General features: G+C 46.8%; 1 protein-coding gene and 1 non-coding gene across 12 annotated transcripts in view; both read left to right on the forward strand.

Moving 5' to 3' along the window:
• Window positions 1-18,325, forward strand: part of TLN2 (talin 2) — a 476,435-nt gene that overhangs the window by 369,374 nt on the left and 88,736 nt on the right. For all 11 annotated transcript variants that reach the window (XM_058294297.2, XM_058294301.2, XM_058294305.1 and 8 more), the window contains 7 exons: window positions 1,565-1,658; window positions 3,601-3,690; window positions 4,933-5,055; window positions 5,608-5,751; window positions 7,324-7,485; window positions 16,474-16,614; window positions 17,066-17,247. In XM_058294297.2, coding sequence (XP_058150280.1) covers window positions 1,565-1,658; window positions 3,601-3,690; window positions 4,933-5,055; window positions 5,608-5,751; window positions 7,324-7,485; window positions 16,474-16,614; window positions 17,066-17,247 — 936 coding nt within the window. The remainder of the gene's footprint in view (window positions 1-1,564; window positions 1,659-3,600; window positions 3,691-4,932; window positions 5,056-5,607; window positions 5,752-7,323; window positions 7,486-16,473; window positions 16,615-17,065; window positions 17,248-18,325) is intronic.
• On the forward strand, window positions 8,007-8,072 carry LOC111766843 (small nucleolar RNA SNORD104). Its single transcript, XR_002798799.1, has one exon. It is a non-coding gene; the product is annotated as a small nucleolar RNA SNORD104 (small nucleolar RNA).

Consider the following 18,325-nt stretch of genomic DNA (forward strand, 5'->3'; position numbering starts at 1 on the left):
GCCATTGTAGAAAAGAAATCTGGGCTGCCTTTAAAGTTCTAAGAATAGAAATACATCTTAAATCAGGCAATAGCATCTAATTTATTCCAATTAATGTTTACCATAAAAATAGCTTTTTTAAAGACAACTTCTAGGAACTAGTCAATCCTGTAGCATTTTTTTTTAGTGTAAAAAGAGTTTATTCTACCACACCATTACCAACAGAAGAATTATAATTTCATTTTTGCGTATATTTCAGATGACAAAGATATTCAATTATTATTTAACATGTTTGATTGTTCACCAGTTTTAATATATTTTCTATTTTTTTAATTGATTTTGTAAAAATATTACATTAAAAAAATATATATGAGGACCCATTCAACCCCACCACCCCCACCCCACCACTCCCCGCCCCCAGCAACACTCATTCCCATCATCATAACACATCCATTGCATTTGGTAAGTACATCTCTGGGCACCTCTGCACCTCATGGTCAGTGGTCCACATCATGGCCCATCCTCTCCCCCATTCCATCCAGTGGGCCCTGTGAGGATTTACAATGTCCAGTGATTGCCCCTGAAGCACCATCCAGGGCAGCTCCAAGTCTCAAAGACGCCTCCACATCTCTTCCTGCCATTCCCCATACCCATTAGCCACCATGTCCACTTTTCCCACTCCAATGCCACCTTTTCTCTGTGGACATTGGATTGGTTGTGTCCATTGCACCTCTATGTCAAGAGGAGGCTCAGATTCCACATGGATACTGGATGCAATCCTCCCGCTTTCAGCTGTAGGCACTCTAGGCTCCATGGTGTGGTGGTTGTCCTTCTTCAACTCCATCTTAGCTGAGTGAGGTGAGTCCAATAAATCAGATTGTAGGTGCTGGAGTCTGTTGAGGCTCAGGACCTGGCCATCACACTGTCAGTCCAGAGATTCAGATCCTCTAAATATATCTTAAACCCCAACACCAACCACAACTCCATCTCAGTAGCATGAAAGTCTTATGAAGAGAGATCCCATCTGAGTCCAGATTCATCACGCATAAACACCAGCTCCAAAGAAGGGCCATCTGACATGGCAGTTAACCCCATCTGCCATGACCATAGCACCCATGGGTCTCTTTAGCCCTCAAAGGAACCAATACCTGGGGGTTAAGGGAAAGTGGAGGCTTAAAAACATAGGCACAGTTTATAATGTATCTACTTTATTCCAAAATCACCTTCTTCAGATTATCTTATTCCTCATGAGTTTCTATCTAATGCAGGGTCTCGAAATCAGTGTTGACATGATCTCTTTGCTATTTGCAACTTCATTGGGAATTCTTGCCTATGCATTTATTAAAAATAGTCATAATTTCTTAAGACAAATATAAATCAAATGAATAAGTGAAAGCAAGGTGTGGTAATTTTCTTTTGCTTGAATGGTTACGGGTTATTGCTGAACATTTCAAGCCTTTGGCTTGTTGAAGAACTCTCATGAGGACTCCAGCCTATATACAGAATTAATTGTATTTCTCATGAACCTGCAAGGCACTCTTGGGAAAATTACTGTTGCTCGTTTTAAAAACACCTTTTCTTACAGAGCTGTGACAGAGAGTATCAATCAACTCATCACTTTGTGCACCCAACAAGCTCCTGGCCAAAAAGAGTGTGACAACGCACTACGAGAGCTTGAGGTAGGTCCCGGGAAGGCTGGTGCGTGCTCCTGCTCTTTCCCTACAGCACTGTTTTCTTCTTTTCTGTCCTTGCCTTTTATGTTCCTGGGAGACTAATGGGGCCCAAGTTCCAATCCAGTGGGAAGAAACTGAAGAAAAATTAGATTTGGTAGGCTCATCATCCCTACCTTTTTCTACCAGAATGAGATTTTCCTTGTTAAATGATTCTTGGTTTCAAACAGGAAGGGGCTTATGTTATTGAATGTAGGCTGAAGATGAGTAGTGTCTACATATAAAGTTTTGGAGAGATTATTCAGGGACAACTGGGAGAGAAATAGACTGGAAGAGGTATGTTTATTGAGTGAAAATGAAATCCCCAAATATCACAGGTGACACATAAGCAGAAAGCCAGGAGTAACACTTTCAAGCCTTCTCCCACCCAGGCCCCTGGCAGCCCAGAACACAGTTGTGGGTGCTTTTCAGTAAACCTACAGTGTGGGTTTATTTGTAACTGAAAATTCATTTAGTCCCACAGAATGTGTGTGTAGACATAAAATCAGTGTGCGTGTTTGTATGTAGAGCAGTTCTAATCAATGCAGGTTATGCTTAAACAGCCAGATGGCTGTTTCAGTAGATACGAATGTACCCAACAGGCCTTTAGTTTTCCGATGACTGGTGTGGGCCTGACAGGGTGGGAGTATCCACTGCAGCTGCTGAAGCATTTGATTGAGGCCCTTTCTGATGATGGCAATTAGTCCATTGTACACTGTTGGCTGCTTGTCCCAGGACTGAAGCATTCTGAAAACAGTTGAGAATGTTCTTAGACTGGCTGAATTACTGCCCTATTCTGGTCTGTTCACACTTGCAAATGTAAATGATATGTGGGCTGTCAGTGTGAGTTTCGACCTATATGCAAATAGCTCTGTCCTGTAATGGTATCATGGGCCACCAAAATATGACTATTTCAGGGTTGCTCTTACTTAAACAGTTTGATTATCCAAGGAGTAGGAAGAGGTTCTTCAATGAAATTAGCTCATTCTTTATGTTGCCTGCTTTCTCTCATATCTTTCCCTCATATCTCAAAACTGAACAACTCAGCAGTTTCCACCATTGCTTTCCCCCAACCCTTTATAACTCAGATGACCTTGTATTTTTGTTGGCTGTGCCCCAAAGACTTTTGGCAGTGGGATATAATGTACATTCTTACTCAGTGGGGATATCGTTGAAGAGATACATCACCAGGCTTTTCTCTCCTGGAAAAGTCCCTCATAAATGGGACCCAAGATCATTACAACATGAAGGCTAGCAATGATTTTCAGTGGTCTGGGGACAAAGAAGAGGCAAGCCCAATGCCCAGTTCCTTGATGGGTACCTAAACAAGACTGAACATTTTCTATACATTTAAAATTAAAAACAAAGGAAATGTTCCAATGAGTCATCTTGGGGAATTGCCTTTTTTTCATGCCTACCCATTGAACATTTCCAGAATTAAAAGACTGAAGGTTCTTGTCAGTTTTCAGGCATGAAGAAATGAATGAAATGTGTCATTGAAATTTAAACTCCTTGGAGTTATCCAGCAGAGAAATTGTACTGATTAACTATGAATAGCTTGCCTTGCATTAATCTTCAAATTTCTTTAAAACTAAATAAAACTCAGCCTTCTATGGATACCATGCTTCTCCTCCTTTAAAACACTGAAGATTCATCTCTGGCAAAACTAAATAATGTGGACCTCCACCTTTCCCCAATCATTGTTTTATTGTTAAAATTTGATTAGGAAACCTAAAATCATGGGTACCATGATCAAAATTCCTCTCAAAAATCTGGCTAAATGAGTGACCATTGACCAATACCCTATATACAAAGGGAAAGTTGATAATTGGTATTTTATATTCTTGTGCTATAGTTTTTCTCTTGTTCCATAACACTTGCTTGCTTTTTAAGTTGTATTCTCATTCTGTAGACCGTCAAGGGGATGTTGGATAATCCTAATGAACCTGTTAGTGACCTCTCTTATTTCGACTGCATTGAAAGCGTGATGGAAAACTCCAAGGTAATACTGGCTATGCTTTAATTGAGTAGTTAAAGTTGCTTCTCAGCATGCATAAAATCAAGATCTTTAGGGAGTGGGTATAGCTCAAGTGGTTGGCTTTAATTGAGTAGTTAAAGTTGCTTCTCAGCATGCATAAAATCAAGATCTTTGGGGAGTGGGTATAGCTCAAGTGGTTGAGTGCCTGCTTCCCATGTATGATGTCCCAGGTTTGATCCCCAGTAACTCCTAAAAACGAACAAAACAGACATGTAAACAAATGAAAAAACCAACTCTCATTGGGGAGCAGATGTAGCTCAGTGGTTTTGCACTTGCTTCCCATGTATGAGGTCCTGGGTTCAATCCCCAGTACCTCCTAAAAAAAAAAAGATGTTGTTTGTGTGTATTTGCATGCAACCACTGTATCTGACTGCATATATTATAAAGCCTTTGCTCAAGTGTTTCTGGAAGTTGGGCTACATCAGAATCATCTGGAGGAGATCTTGTTAAACACAGATTGCTGGGCCCCCACATCCAGAGATTCTGATTCAGCAGATCTGGGATAGAGTAGAGTATACAGTCCTGACATGCACCCAGGTGGTGTCCGTCCTGCTGATCTGGGAGCCATACTTTGAGAGCCACTGCTCTCTACCATATCGCAGATGGCTCATCTTATGAATCAAAACATGTATTTTTTATACCTAAGACTGAACTACTATGGAGAGCCTCTCGGTGACCTTAGCTTATATGAAGACCACTTGTGTGTTGTTTGTGCCATCCATCTGTGATATGCAATCTCAAAGGGAGCATAAATTGTTTTTTGGGGGAACAAAAAAAATCTTAGATGTTATAATGATCTGTGGCCATCCAAACCTTAACCCTTCTCAACAGTCTTTTTCCTTAGTATTTAATTTGATTGGGAGGGAAGAAAAGAAAAAAGTCTAAAAAGACTCCTTAGGAGAGCAATAATGAAAAAAAGAAAAGGTTGAAAAACACTGATGTATGTAATCCTTTCAATGCCTTCTGGAAAGCCTCAAAATCAGAAGGTTAAAATGAAATGCAAGTGAAATGAATGGATGTTGAGCTGTTGCTTCATGGAAAAATGGACTAAGGGGAGATCTCTATGTAAAGAAGACACTTCTATGTAATTGTATTGACTTACAAACAGTGTTAAAACACAAGTTTCACCTACTGCTCTGCAAAAACACTATGTTGTGGTTTGAAGCAGTGTTGGGCAGAAAATATCCCTGGTTATTTGTTTTCCAGGTTTTGGGCGAGTCGATGGCAGGGATTTCACAGAACGCCAAAACTGGGGACCTCCCTGCCTTTGGGGAATGTGTGGGCATTGCGTCCAAAGCTCTCTGTGGGCTGACGGAGGCCGCAGCCCAGGTAAGAGGCCAGTCCTGATGCCCTGTGATGCAGACCTCCCAGCCTGTGTCTTGTCCTTGTCCCAAACACGGACGCCAGGAGTAACTACATGCCTGTGGAGGCACTGGGGGGCTCCAGATTGAGCAGCTCTAACCAGCACAGCAGAAAGGCAGAGGTCCCTGAGCTTCCTGGGGTAGACAAAACATCAGTCACTCACGCTTTAGGAGCAGAGCCGAGGACAGGTGCCCTCATCACATCCTGCCTTGGCTGCCTGAGCAGCAGTGGGGCCAGGCTCAGGAGAACGGTGAAGGGGAGGAGGGAGGGTTTGGACCCTGAGATCCAGTGAACACAGCAGACCTAACTTTTTTTTTTTTCAACCTCCATGGCAGGTGAGTTGATTCTGGGGGGAAATAAGCACTACATAAATTAAATTTGCTCTGAGGATTTAGAATCCCAAAAATCCTAATGAGCATCTGAGCATGACCACTAACATGCACAGAGCAGGACAGTTGTCCACACAAGCTCATCTGTGAGGACGGGGCCTGAACTGTGACTTTTCTCCTCACTTTCCAGGCTGCATACTTAGTCGGCATCTCTGATCCAAACAGCCAGGCAGGCCACCAGGGCCTCGTGGACCCCATCCAGTTTGCCAGGGCTAACCAAGCGATCCAGATGGCATGTCAGAACCTGGTGGACCCTGGAAGCAGCCCATCACAGGTAACCACGTGAGGTTTGTGAGTCCTTAAGCTCTTTTAGGTGGGTTGTGGGAGGACTGTGAAGAATACTGTTCTTTCAGAACTCAGGAATGCTGGCTAAATGCAGCACTAGTGATGATGACAATAGGGTAGATTGTGAACTGTGAAAGTGAAAGTTCACAGGTGCTGTGAATGGGTGCCGGAAGGCAGTAAGAGTGAACGCTCAGTGAGGTTCATCGGGAGTCACAATTCCATTGAATTCAAGGAACATGCATTGGCAGCTTGTTCTGTGTTCTGCACTGAGGGGTCTATGTGAGTAAGAGCTGATCCCTCACCCCCTTGGCTCTTAGTGTAATGGAGGAGGCAGGTATGGACAAGTTTGGACCACACAGTGTTTGGGGTATGATGGCAATGCAAGGCATGCAGAGGGGTCATTTCACAGAGATGGCAGCACTGAGCCAGCCCTTAACACTTCTTCAAGAATAAGAATTCTTCAGGGAGCCAGAGGGACGTGTTTGACCTTCCATGGCACTTCTAATACCCAAGTGGCATAGGACCCCATCCACTTATTTTAAAAATGGTGTGCTGCAAGGAACATGAACTCTCTGATTTGGGGAGCCGAGTCTGCCTTGCCAGTGGCACATCCATAGTGAATCTTGGGACTGGCATTTAAGGCAGAAGAAGGACCCAAGTAAAGGAGGCACTTCAGGGGTCATCTGGACCTAAAGTGTGTCTGAGCTGACAGGTAAGGCAGCAATGCAGCTGGGATTCATTATTTGCTCCATTAAGGCCAAAGGGGTGTTACTAGTTTAAGTAAAGTAGAGCAGGTTGATTCAGGAGAGCAGATAGGGGTGAGGTTGGAGGCGGATCCCGATGAGGTTCCTGAGCCAGACCGCTTTAATTAAGGTGCCTAGGCCCACCTGTAGCTGGTAGCACTTTGATGTTTATTTTAATCATCTCAGCTGCGTTTTCTAAACCTGGACTCTCCCATACAGGAGGCATTAGCTACATGTGGCTATTAAGCACTTGAAATGGAGCTAGTCCAAATTGAGCTGTACTATAAGTGGATTTTGAAGATTTGGTATGAAAAAATTTATAAAATACCTCGATTTCTTGTATTGATTAGATGATGAAATAATATTTTGGATAGTTTAAGTTAAATAAAATGATTATTAAAATTACTTTCTCTTGTTTCTCTGCTTATTTTAATGTGGTTACAAGAAAATTTTAAAAATTACACCCATGGCTCACATTATATTCCTGTTGGGCATTGCTGGTCTAGACCTGAAACCATTTACCTCCTAGCTGAAGGTGGCAAATGATAGGCTGACTATGTTCACTTTAAGACTGGTATGGGGCACTAGTCCCACCACTGCATCAGAACTTCCTTTCCTTTTCTTTTACTCTCATTTGCTTAATACTTCTGCCCTTACCTTTCCTGGAGGGACTTTGGGGTGGCAGAGCTAGGCCCACACCTTGTAGTTCCTCTGGCTTTGGACACATGGGTTTGGGAATCCAGGGCTTGGGACCACAGTGATCTGGACCCCTCTGCACTGAAGAATGGGTGCCCCCAACCCAACTCCATGCTTTGTAGGTCCTGTCGGCTGCCACAATTGTCGCCAAACACACCTCGGCCTTGTGTAACGCCTGCCGCATCGCCTCATCCAAGACGGCCAACCCAGTGGCCAAGAGGCACTTTGTCCAGTCGGCCAAGGAAGTCGCCAACAGCACCGCCAACCTGGTGAAGACCATCAAGGTAGGCCACGGAACTAGAGCCCTAGGAATCCCTGTATGTTGCAGAGAGGAAAGAAGGGCAGAACTCAAAATCTGCTCTGCTAGAACTGAAGCCTAGTGATGTTTAACTTCTAATTCTGCCTGTGGCTTATGTCATTGAGGGTAAGAGTTCCTTATGAATGGAGATATTCATCATGAAAAATAATAGTGTTGGTCTCTACTAAACTTTTAGATACAGAGGGGCTCCCAATTTCTGCTTAGAAGCAGAAATCTGGTTGGACGGGGTTGGCTGTGCGATGTCTCTTGATGCTATGTTTGGGGAACAGGCACCCTGTTTTTGTTAAACTGTACTTGGGGTGGTTTTGCATGGACTGTTCCAAGGAGTATGTGGAATGAGCGATTAGGAAGAGGAAGAAGGGAATGAGAGATGATGGGGAAAAAATCAACTTAACCTAAAAAAAAAATCACTTAAACTCTCCTGTGATATATATTCTGCTTATAGCTGTTTAAATTCAATGGAGCATCAACTTTTAAAAAATGGACATTGTGATGACATCCCAGTTAAAGCAAATGTTAGATTGCTGATGCGGGTAATGTGGAAAAAAAAATGGAGCAATCCATGTTCAGAACAAGTTAATCTCTGAATCTCTAAAGGCCATAGACATGTTGAAGAGCAGCTTTATATACATAAAAGTGCAGGTATTCTGAGTCTGGAGAAAATTAAGTTAGTGATGATACTATTTTTCTTTACCAGTTAGAAAATTGTCATCCTTAGATAGTTGTGGTTGACAGTTCATAAACGATTTTAAGTTTTTATTTTGGGAAAATTTCAAACATGTAATAGTGTAAGGAACCCCATGAATCCTTTGCCTACTGCAATAGTTATCAATTCTTGGCCAGTCTTGTTTCATTTACAAACTGACACTTTCCCCCTCTGACTTCTTGGAAGCAAATCTCTAGCATCATTTTATCAGTAATATTTTAGTATGTATCTTTCAAGGACACATTGAAAGATAGCACCACAATACCATAATCAAAAAGAGTTAACATGAATTCCATAATATCATCCTGTGTCCATTAGTGCTTAAATCTCCCAGTTTTCTCTTCTTCTGCTTCCTCTTTTACCCCTCCCCTCCCCCACTGATAGGTCTCTTTGGCCTCTTTTATTTTAAAACAGTCTTGTTGAAGTCTCCTTGTCATGTATGTATTTTTCCTTTCATATACAGACTTCCCCTCCATCTTTTTTCCCTTATAATTTATTTGCTGAAGAAACAGGGTTGTCTCTCATAGAGTTTTCCATAGTCTAGATTTGCTGACTCTGGGTAAACTAGATGGTCAAAGATATAGATATACGATACTTTAATGTCTCTGGGTATTTGTATTTCTTTTATTCTTGCTTTAAATTGTCAATCATCCATTTTATTCTAGTAATTCATCACTCAAGAAAATTACAGAATTTCAAGCAGTAAAGGCCTGGGAGATTTTAAACTAGGGAAGTGTCTTGGTTCCAGGCCATATTGGGGAGGAGAAGGGGGGTGCTTGCATGGTGGGAACTGGAGCAGCTGGGCCTTAGTCCTTGTAGAGGGTATTAGACCAAAGGCAGTAGACAGCTGACCCTGCAGGGTAAGGAGCTGCAGCCCGGGCAGCAGAGCACAGGCAGCGGGCAGCTGACCCTGCGGGGTAAGGACCTGCAGCCCCGTCAGCAGAGCACAGGCAGTGGGCAGCTGACCCTGCGGGGTAAGGAGCTGCAGCCCCGTCAGCAGAGCACAGGCAGCGGGCAGCTGACCCTGCGGGGTAAGGAGCTGCAGCCCCATCAGCAGAGCACAGGCAGCGGGCAGCTGACCCTGCAGGGTAAGGAGCTGCAGCCCGGGCAGCAGAGCACAGGCAGCGGGCAGCTGACCCTGCAGGGTAAGGAGCTGCAGCCCAGGCAGCAGAGCACAGGCAGCGGGCAGCTGACCCTGCGGGCTAAGGGGCTGCAGCCCCATCAGCAGAGCACAGGCAGCGGGCAGCTGACCCTGCGGGGTAAGGAGCTGCAGCCCGGGCAGCAGAGCACAGGCAGCGGGCAGCTGACCCTGCGGGGTAAGGACCTGCAGCCCAGGCAGCAGAGCACAGGCAGCGGGCAGCTGACCCTGCGGGCTAAGGAGCTGCAGCCCCGTCAGCAGAGCACAGGCAGCGGGCAGCTGACCCTGCGGGGTAAGGAGCTGCAGCCCCGTCAGCAGAGCACAGGCAGCGGGCAGCTGACCCTGCGGGCTAAGGAGCTGCAGGCCGGGCAGCAGAGCACAGGCAGCGGGCAGCTGACCCTGCGGGCTAAGGAGCTGCAGCCCCGTCAGCAGAGCACAGGCAGCGGGCAGCTGACCCTGTGGGCTAAGGAGCTGCAGCCTGGGCAGCAGATCACAGGCAGTGGGCAGCTGACCCTGCGGGGTAAGGAGCTGCAGCCCCGTCAGCAGAGCACAGGCAGCGGGCAGCTGACCCTGCGGGGTAAGGAGCTGCAGCCCCGTCAGCAGAGCACAGGCAGCGGGCAGCTGACCCTGCGGGCTAAGGAGCTGCAGCCTGGGCAGCAGAGCACAGGCAGCGGGCAGCTGACCCTGCGGGGTAAGGACCTGCAGCCCAGGCAGCAGAGCACAGGCAGCGGGCAGCTGACCCTGCGGGGTAAGGAGCTGCAGCCCCATCAGCAGAGCACAGGCAGCGGGCAGCTGACCCTGCGGGGTAAGGAGCTGCAGCCCGGGCAGCAGAGCACAGGCAGCGGGCAGCTGACCCTGCGGGGTAAGGACCTGCAGCCCAGGCAGCAGAGCACAGGCAGCGGGCAGCTGACCCTGCGGGCTAAGGAGCTGCAGCCCCGTCAGCAGAGCACAGGCAGCGGGCAGCTGACCCTGCGGGGTAAGGAGCTGCAGCCCCGTCAGCAGAGCACAGGCAGCGGGCAGCTGACCCTGCGGGGTAAGGAGCTGCAGGCCGGGCAGCAGAGCACAGGCAGCGGGCAGCTGACCCTGCGGGGTAAGGAGCTGCAGCCCCGTCAGCAGAGCACAGGCAGCGGGCAGCTGACCCTGTGGGCTAAGGAGCTGCAGCCTGGGCAGCAGAGCACAGGCAGCGGGCAGCTGACCCTGCGGGGTAAGGAGCTGCAGCCCCGTCAGCAGAGCACAGGCAGCGGGCTTCTGACCCTGCGGGCTAAGGAGCTGCAGCCTGGGCAGCAGAGCACAGGCAGCGGGCAGCTGACCCTGCAGGGTAAGGACCTGCAGCCCAGGCAGCAGAGCACAGGCAGCGGGCAGCTGACCCTGCGGGGTAAGGAGCTGCAGCCCCATCAGCAGAGCACAGGCAGCGGGCAGCTGACCCTGCGGGCTAAGGAGCTGCAAGCCGGGCAGCAGAGCACAGGCTGCGGGCAGCTGACCCTGCGGGGTAAGGAGCTGCAGCCCCATCAGCAGAGCACAGGCTGCGGGCAGCTGACCCTGCGGGCTAAGGAGCTGCAAGCCGGGCAGCAGAGCACAGGCTGCGGGCAGCTGACCCTGCGGGGTAAGGAGCTGCAGCCCGGGCAGCAGAGCACAGGCAGCGGGCAGCTGACCCTGCGGGGTAAGGAGCTGCAGCCCGGGCAGCAGAGCACAGGCAGCGGGCAGCTGACCCTGCGGGGTAAGGAGCTGCAGCCCCGTCAGCAGAGCACAGGCAGCGGGCAGCTGACCCTGCGGGCTAAGGAGCTGTAGACCGGGCAGCAGAGCACAGGCTGCGGGCCCAACATAGCCCACCCCAAAGCCTCAGAGGACCCTTGTCCTTGCAGGCAAGATTACAGTTCTGTGGAAACGCTGCCATGCAGGGAAAGGTGTGGGAGGCCTTAGAGCTTTTTATTTAAGGCTTTCCACATGTATTCCAGAGGCTCTGTGTTGTTGCTGGGGCAAGTCCTGGTGAAATCGGATTATTTTTTTCTAGTTCTCTCCACAGGACATGACACTATGCACCTCATTTTTCCTTTCACTACAAAAACCAAAATAATGGCATAGAGAAATGGCAGTTGAAAGCAGGCAGGGGAAAACATGGGGCAGTTACCCCTGTGAGCAGTTTCTTAGCTATTTAAGCAGTGCTGTTTGGAAGACAGTACCAAGCTAGGTTGAAAATAAATGAAAATTAAAGCCTGTGCCCAGGAGCCCCCGTGATCCTAGCGTCAGCTCACTTTAATCTGCTAATGCAATTCCCAGTATTAGAAATGAACAAATCTGTCGTATTTAAATGCTTATTGGGGTGAAACTCTGTTCCATGTGACTACTATGTCTATCCATCCCCATTTTACAGACAGGAAACTGAGGCACAGAGAAGTTAAGTTACTTTCTCATGGTGGCACAGTGCCTTTTCTTACCTCTCTCAATCTTGCTTCTCAACTCCTGGTGTGCTCTTCAAATCTTTGTAATAGAGAGGCAAATCTGTTTCCCAGTTTCTCAAGCTGTGAGGAAATATCTTGATGCATTTACAGTGCTTTCGTAAACATTTTGAGGGAGGCAGAGATTGAAAGAGGGCATTAAAATTGGTAGTGATGACATCATCACTGGTTGCCATGTAATTAACTTCTCTCAGTTAAAGGTGGCCACTTTCTGATGATTGAAAACAAAGTTACATTTAAATTAATTAAGGGAGAAAAACAGAAAAGAAACTCTTCTATAAAAATTCCTGGAGCCCCTTTTTTCCTGCCTCCTCCCTGGTTTAAAATCCTGACCTAGCTCTGTGAAGCATGCCTCTGTTAAGATTTCATCTTTTCAGATTCTCCCCACAGTGTCAAACCCTCTTTGCAATTCCTGGCAACAAACAAGCTCTTGTGATGGCCTGAAAGGCCTGTGCAGAAAGATCAGAGGAGGAATAGGAAAGCAGGGTGATTGCGGTGTGGAGAAGAGGAGGTCCTCTGTCCCCAGTGAGCATCGTAGGAATCGGCCACACTGGAGCAGAAGCGAACAGATTGCCCCTCAGCTTGTCAAAATGTGCCTGGTTTTTCAATTCCCACAGTGTGGCAGGGTTTGCTAGGAACTATGAGCTTTGTTTTCAGTTTACTAATAGGCAAGTGAAAAAGGCCATTCTATTCTGCACATCACACTGTACAGGATAGATTTCCTGTTTAAAGGAATAGTTACAAACCCTGACACATAGAGAAACAAATGAATATTAAATTCCCTAAATGCTTTAGACAACTGCATTTCTCTTCAAGATTTACGCTTTGTATAAATCTCCCCCTTTTAACTATGGGGTATGTGCCCAAGCCTAAATCCCAGCTCCTATTCCTGTATAGTCACAGAGAAAGGAGGGGAATGGGGAGCAGGAACCAATTACCCCATAGCGAGACTCCAAGAATCTTAAATCTTTATTGATGGCATCCTTTAAAATCCCCAAACATAGCTCAGCAGCAGTTAATATCTGTGCCCTGCTGCACGCGAACGCTGCTCTAAATGCTGGGCAAGTTAGAAGGACATGCACCCCTAACTGGGCCGTCTCTCTCCTGGTCACCTTGTGTGTGGCTGCCTGCTTTTCTCTCCTCAGTCAGCTCATTTCCTAATCTCAAATCAGATGTGGGGAATGGAATGTTATTTTAACCATGTGGTTGCTCAGGTTTGGGTGCCAAGGAGAAATTGTGCAATAGCAGCTCTTGTTTTTCTGAGAAGTTGAGGCATGGCCTTGCCCCTCACAGTGGAGTTGAAGCTCAGTTTTGTGGTTGATCAGGTCCAGTGCATTTCAAAGACACCCAATCCATCTCTCTTTAATTAAATTTGACTTGGCTGTAAGTATGTTTTCTTGGTCATCCTTATGTTTGGATTGGTAAAGTGGGTTTCTTCAAAAGAGAAAGATAAAAATAGCTCTTTGGCTACTCTTTTTTTTTTTAACTTTTAAATTTTTTTATTTTTATTTTTAAAGATACATGGATCACACAAAATGTTATATTAAAAAATATAAGAGGTTCCCATATACCCCACTCCCCATCCCACCCTCCACTCTTCCCACATTGACAACTTCTTTCATTAGTGTGGTACATTCGTTTCATTTGATGAGTACATTTTGGAGCATTGCTACACAGCGTGGCTTATAGCTTATATTGTAGTTTACACTCCCTCCCAGTTCATTCAGTGGGTTATGGCAGGATATATAGTGACCGCTCCAATGTCCAAAAATGCCCTAATATTATACCTTTTTTTCCCTCTCCCTGCCTTCAGCAACTCCCATGGCCACTGTCTCCACACCAATTATATGATTTCTTCCATTGTTAGAATCACAGTATTTCTATAGTAGAATACCAGTAAGTCCACTCTAATCCCTGTTTTATTCCTCTTTATGCTTGTTGCCCGGAGCAGTAGGGAAGCAGGGAGCCAGGAGCCTTGGGTTCTGGTGTAAGGCATGCAGTAAGTAGTGGGGTGACCTTGTCAGATCTCACTTTCTTGATGCTGGTTTTATCATCTGGAAAATGGAAGTTTGAGATTGAGTGATCTTTAAGTCCCTTATGGCCACCAAGGGAAATTGGTCCTCCCAGCATCCCTGTGGGGATTTATGAAGTGAGAACACTCAGGCAGCTGGCCCAGGGGTTGGGGTCCCTTGCCCTGGTGGGGCCTGGGCATTTTCACTCCCATGCCTAGTGTGCAAGGCATTCTATAAAGGACTATAGGGAACCTGTGCATGCCTGCTTGACTTTTCATCTGTGGGCAGAATTAAGTTTTCAGTTTTCTCAGGTGGCTCAGCTGTGCCCAGGGTAGAAGAGGCATTCAGAAATGAGAGTGTCTCTGCAAAGCATTCTTTGTGATGCTAAGTGCCTCCTTGGGGAGGAAATGGTTTTTCTCTTTTGAAGATGAAAAAAAGTGGTTGAAGGAGCCTGGCCTTCTATTCCGTGTTAGTTGGAGGCACTGTCCTGCAATGAGCCAATGGGCTACATGATGTGTGATTTTAAATTCCCTGCTCAAAAACAAAAGTCCTTTCTTTGTCCTATTGGTGCAGTTATTGAAACTGCACAATTATAAAACCATTCCCTTGGATTTACCTTGGGTGGTATCTTTTCAGTTTGAATAAGTTTAGTGAAGGGCTGGGGTCTGATTAGTGCCCTCCTTCCTGATAGTGAGTGCCCAGCTCAGAGGCCCTGAGAGGCAGAGAAGGGGGTGAGAAGGAAAGAGTGTGGAGAGTAAGAAGCAGGAGAGGTGAGGTGCTCCAAGGGAGGCTTTAGCATCGCCCCGGGACCTGTTAGTCAGGTCATCCCACCCAGGAGGGTATGATTGGCAGAACTGGGACCAAATCCTTCTGAATCCAAAGTCCTCTCCTGCAGTGAAGCCTGCTTCACTGGTTTGCCTTCACTGAGGCCACTTCTGTCTGGCTCCTGCTATGTGACTCCCACTGGTATCCACAATTGCTCTAAAGCAGGGTAGGGCCCAGCCTCAAGAAGAGGGTGTTAAAAGCAAAGTGAAGTTAGAGAGCTGAGAGTTCCCTTCACGTGGCCGGCACTTCCCACGGTGCCTGGCAGTTAACACCTGCCGAATCAATAGTCCACGTCAATATATTTATAACTGCAAATGTAATTTTTAAAATAATTTCACAAATGCCACACAGTTCTAAATGTTGTATACTGAAATCATCTCGTGCAGTAGAAGCGAGGCTTGCAATTTTCCCCTGGGCCTAGAAGTGGAGGGGGAGAAGGTTGGGTGGGGCTGGTGTCTGCTGCGGAGGGGAGGAGGGCGTGGGTGCAGAGGCAAGCAAGGCGCTGTAAGAGTGGACACAGTAAACGAGCCAGACCCGTGGGAATTCCTCTGAAAATATTAGCATCGTGGATGTGTAATTATTATCCCACACTGCCCAGGCTTGATTGGAATGCAGCTGTTAGGAGAAATAGCCTTCAGACCCGCCGTGCCTGCCTACTCTTGCCTTACTGAAAACAGAAATGTTCCCATTCCAGACCCTCCTTGTTTTCTAATGCTGGCCCTCTGGTTTTTTTCACTAATTGTCTAAGTTGGCTTTTATATATTGTTGGTAACTGTTAAATTAACAACTTAATCATCTAACAAGGGAACTTACATTCCTCTGTAAATGTACCTGGCCTCAAATGCCGCCCTTTGCAGGGAGGAGGGAAGCTGTGGCTTCTAACTGTCTCGTTCTGCCAGGTGGAGGCCTGGGGAACAGGAGTCTCAAATCCAAGTGCTGACTCTTTGTGAGGCAGCCTGATAAGGGCCATGGACCACATTCCTGGATTCTGTCCTTCTGAGCCATTAATCATCTATGGCACTGATCACTTAATGCCATTGTGCTATGCATGCTGCTTCTAATTAAAAAATGGTTGAAGCACAAGGTATATAGAGAAAAGACACACGTTACAGTGTAATGGATTCTTTTCACACTGAACACACCAGGTTAACTATAGCCAGATCAAGAAACAGAACGTTACCAGTGTCCAGAAGCCTTCCTTCTGTTCCCTAATAGTCTTGCCTGTTATTGTACTTTGCACGATTGGAATCATAGAGTACGTCCTCTTTTGTATCTGGCCTTTCACTAAACACATTTGTGAGACTTGTCTATGTCGTGGGGGCGCTTATAGCCTGTTCCTTCTTAGAAAGGTGATTAGGGATGCCATGCCTAAGGGACAGGGACATCCAGTTAAAATGCAGAAAAAGTTAAAGGTGTTATACAATGTACAGTATTTTTATAGTTTAGGAGGGGATTTAATCTAAGTGGAAATGAGGGATGCAGAAGAGCTCAAGGGTTATAGTCTCAAAAGTGGAAAAGAAAGTGTTTCATCTGCAAAAATGGCTCATTAGGCGTGAAGTGAAGGGCACTACTTGAGGTGATATGTTTTAGTTCCATGTGGATGGGAATTTGACTGTAAGGCCAGCTGTCCTGTGAGCCAACACATTTATTTTATTCCTTACATTTTTTAACTGCTTGATGGCAGGGCTCTCAGTTCCTATTTTTATGAATTCTCCAAACACATTCAGTTTCCCATAAAACCACCTTCCTGCAATGGGAGCCGATTGCTCTGCTGTAGGAGTGATGAGAGTAAAATCTCTGTGTTTTCTCCCTGCAGGCCCTGGACGGGGATTTCTCTGAAGACAACCGCAATAAGTGCCGCATTGCCACTGCGCCCCTGATCGAAGCCGTGGAGAACCTGACGGCCTTTGCCTCGAACCCTGAGTTTGTCAGCATTCCCGCCCAGATCAGCTCCGAGGTGGGGAGCCTGCAGCAAAGGCAGCACTTGAGGGCTTTGGCAGGTTTTGTGTAGCACCAAATAAGCACACATGGTGAAAAGTCCCAAAGCTCCCTCTGCCACTAGTAGGCTGCTGTGTTGTTGCTCTTATGTGCACAGGGTTGATGAAGCCAGTCTCTGCACATCTGAGTGGGACTGTCTCAGGGTTAGATGGGGAGAACAATCTCTGTGCACAGGCTTGGGGCTGATTGTTTCTTGGGGTGTGTTGTGCTCAAAAACGCTGTCATGGAGTGAGCATGGACCTAAGTCCCCACCTCCAGGCCTCGGGTCAGCCAGCCTCTGCTGTACCCTGTCCTCTCTCTCCTTCCCAAGGGCAGAGGTAGTGATTTGGGAAAGAACAGGACCTTCTAGGACCGAACTCCTTCACTCAGGTCTGTGTACCCTGCCCTTCTCCTCTGCTCTCTGGCCCCAGGGCTCCCAGGCACAGGAACCGATCCTGGTCTCAGCCAAGACAATGCTGGAGAGCTCATCGTACCTCATCCGCACCGCACGCTCCCTGGCCATCAACCCCAAAGACCCCCCGACATGGTCCGTGCTGGCTGGACATTCCCACACTGTGTCCGACTCCATCAAGAGTCTCATCACATCTATCAGGTCAGTTTCCCATCTGGACACTGTTGTTGCCCTGCAGCTGAGCAGGGAAGACGGGGCTGCGCCCACCAGGCCTTTACCTGATAATGATGCTGCTGAGCGTTAGCACCACCTCCGCCTCTATGGGACGGTGGTAGCCACGGTCACAGTAATGATAACCAACTTGAGCCCTTACTCTGTACCAGATACTAGCATTTTACTGCCTGTGTTACCTAGCCAGTCGTCACAACAATGTTGTAAGGTAGGGACTGCTATTGTTTCCATGTTACTGATGAGAAAATTCAGGCAGAAGGGACTTAGGTAACATTCTCAAGGTCATACCCAGGCCCGATGGCTCCAGTCCTTTTAACCCCTGTACCATAGTGTCTATACCCAGGAGCTTAGAGAGCACCACTGATAATTTAGCAAGATTCGGAGTTACCTTTTGTTTGCTAATAAGACAAAAAGGATATTCTATTGCAGTAACTGGGCATCTCTGACCTCCTTGGTGATTTTAGAACCCTGAAAGAACATCCTCCCAGTCGACATACGTTTCTGACATGTACTTAGGTTAATACCCCGCAGAGTAGAATACATCCCTTTCTTTAGTTATGTTTCATTTCTCAGTTTCTTCAGAAGCTTAGGACCACAATTGACTTTCTTAATGCCTTGCAAAGAAAAGTCCACTATGTATTTTCACTCCTACTGCAGCCCAGGACTTTGAAAATCACATGTAATATATAGAGAGCATAGTATGTTTGCACTGAAAATAATGCTGTACTTCTATTAGTAAGGGTCCTAAGCTTAAACCAGTGAATGGAAAATCCATGTCCAAATTGTTTCATTGTGAAATTGCCTGGCATCCACCTGAAATGGAGGGTAGCACCATATCCCTTCTACCAGAAATAGAGTTACCTCAGGTGTTAAATGAGGAAATGTATGGGCTGTGCAGAGAGGCATTGCCAGGCAAGTATAAGGGAATCACTCCTTAAATGAGATGTTTAGAGTAGGAAGTGTTCAGAGGCTCTGGGCCCACTGGAGGTGGGGTAGATTGTGGGACTTGAGCCCTGTGGAGCCCGTGTTTGACTCGTGCCACCCCTTC

The sequence above is a fragment of the Dasypus novemcinctus genome, chromosome 3 (genome assembly GCF_030445035.2).
Source record: "Dasypus novemcinctus isolate mDasNov1 chromosome 3, mDasNov1.1.hap2, whole genome shotgun sequence".
Classification (NCBI taxonomy): domain Eukaryota; kingdom Metazoa; phylum Chordata; class Mammalia; order Cingulata; family Dasypodidae; genus Dasypus; species Dasypus novemcinctus.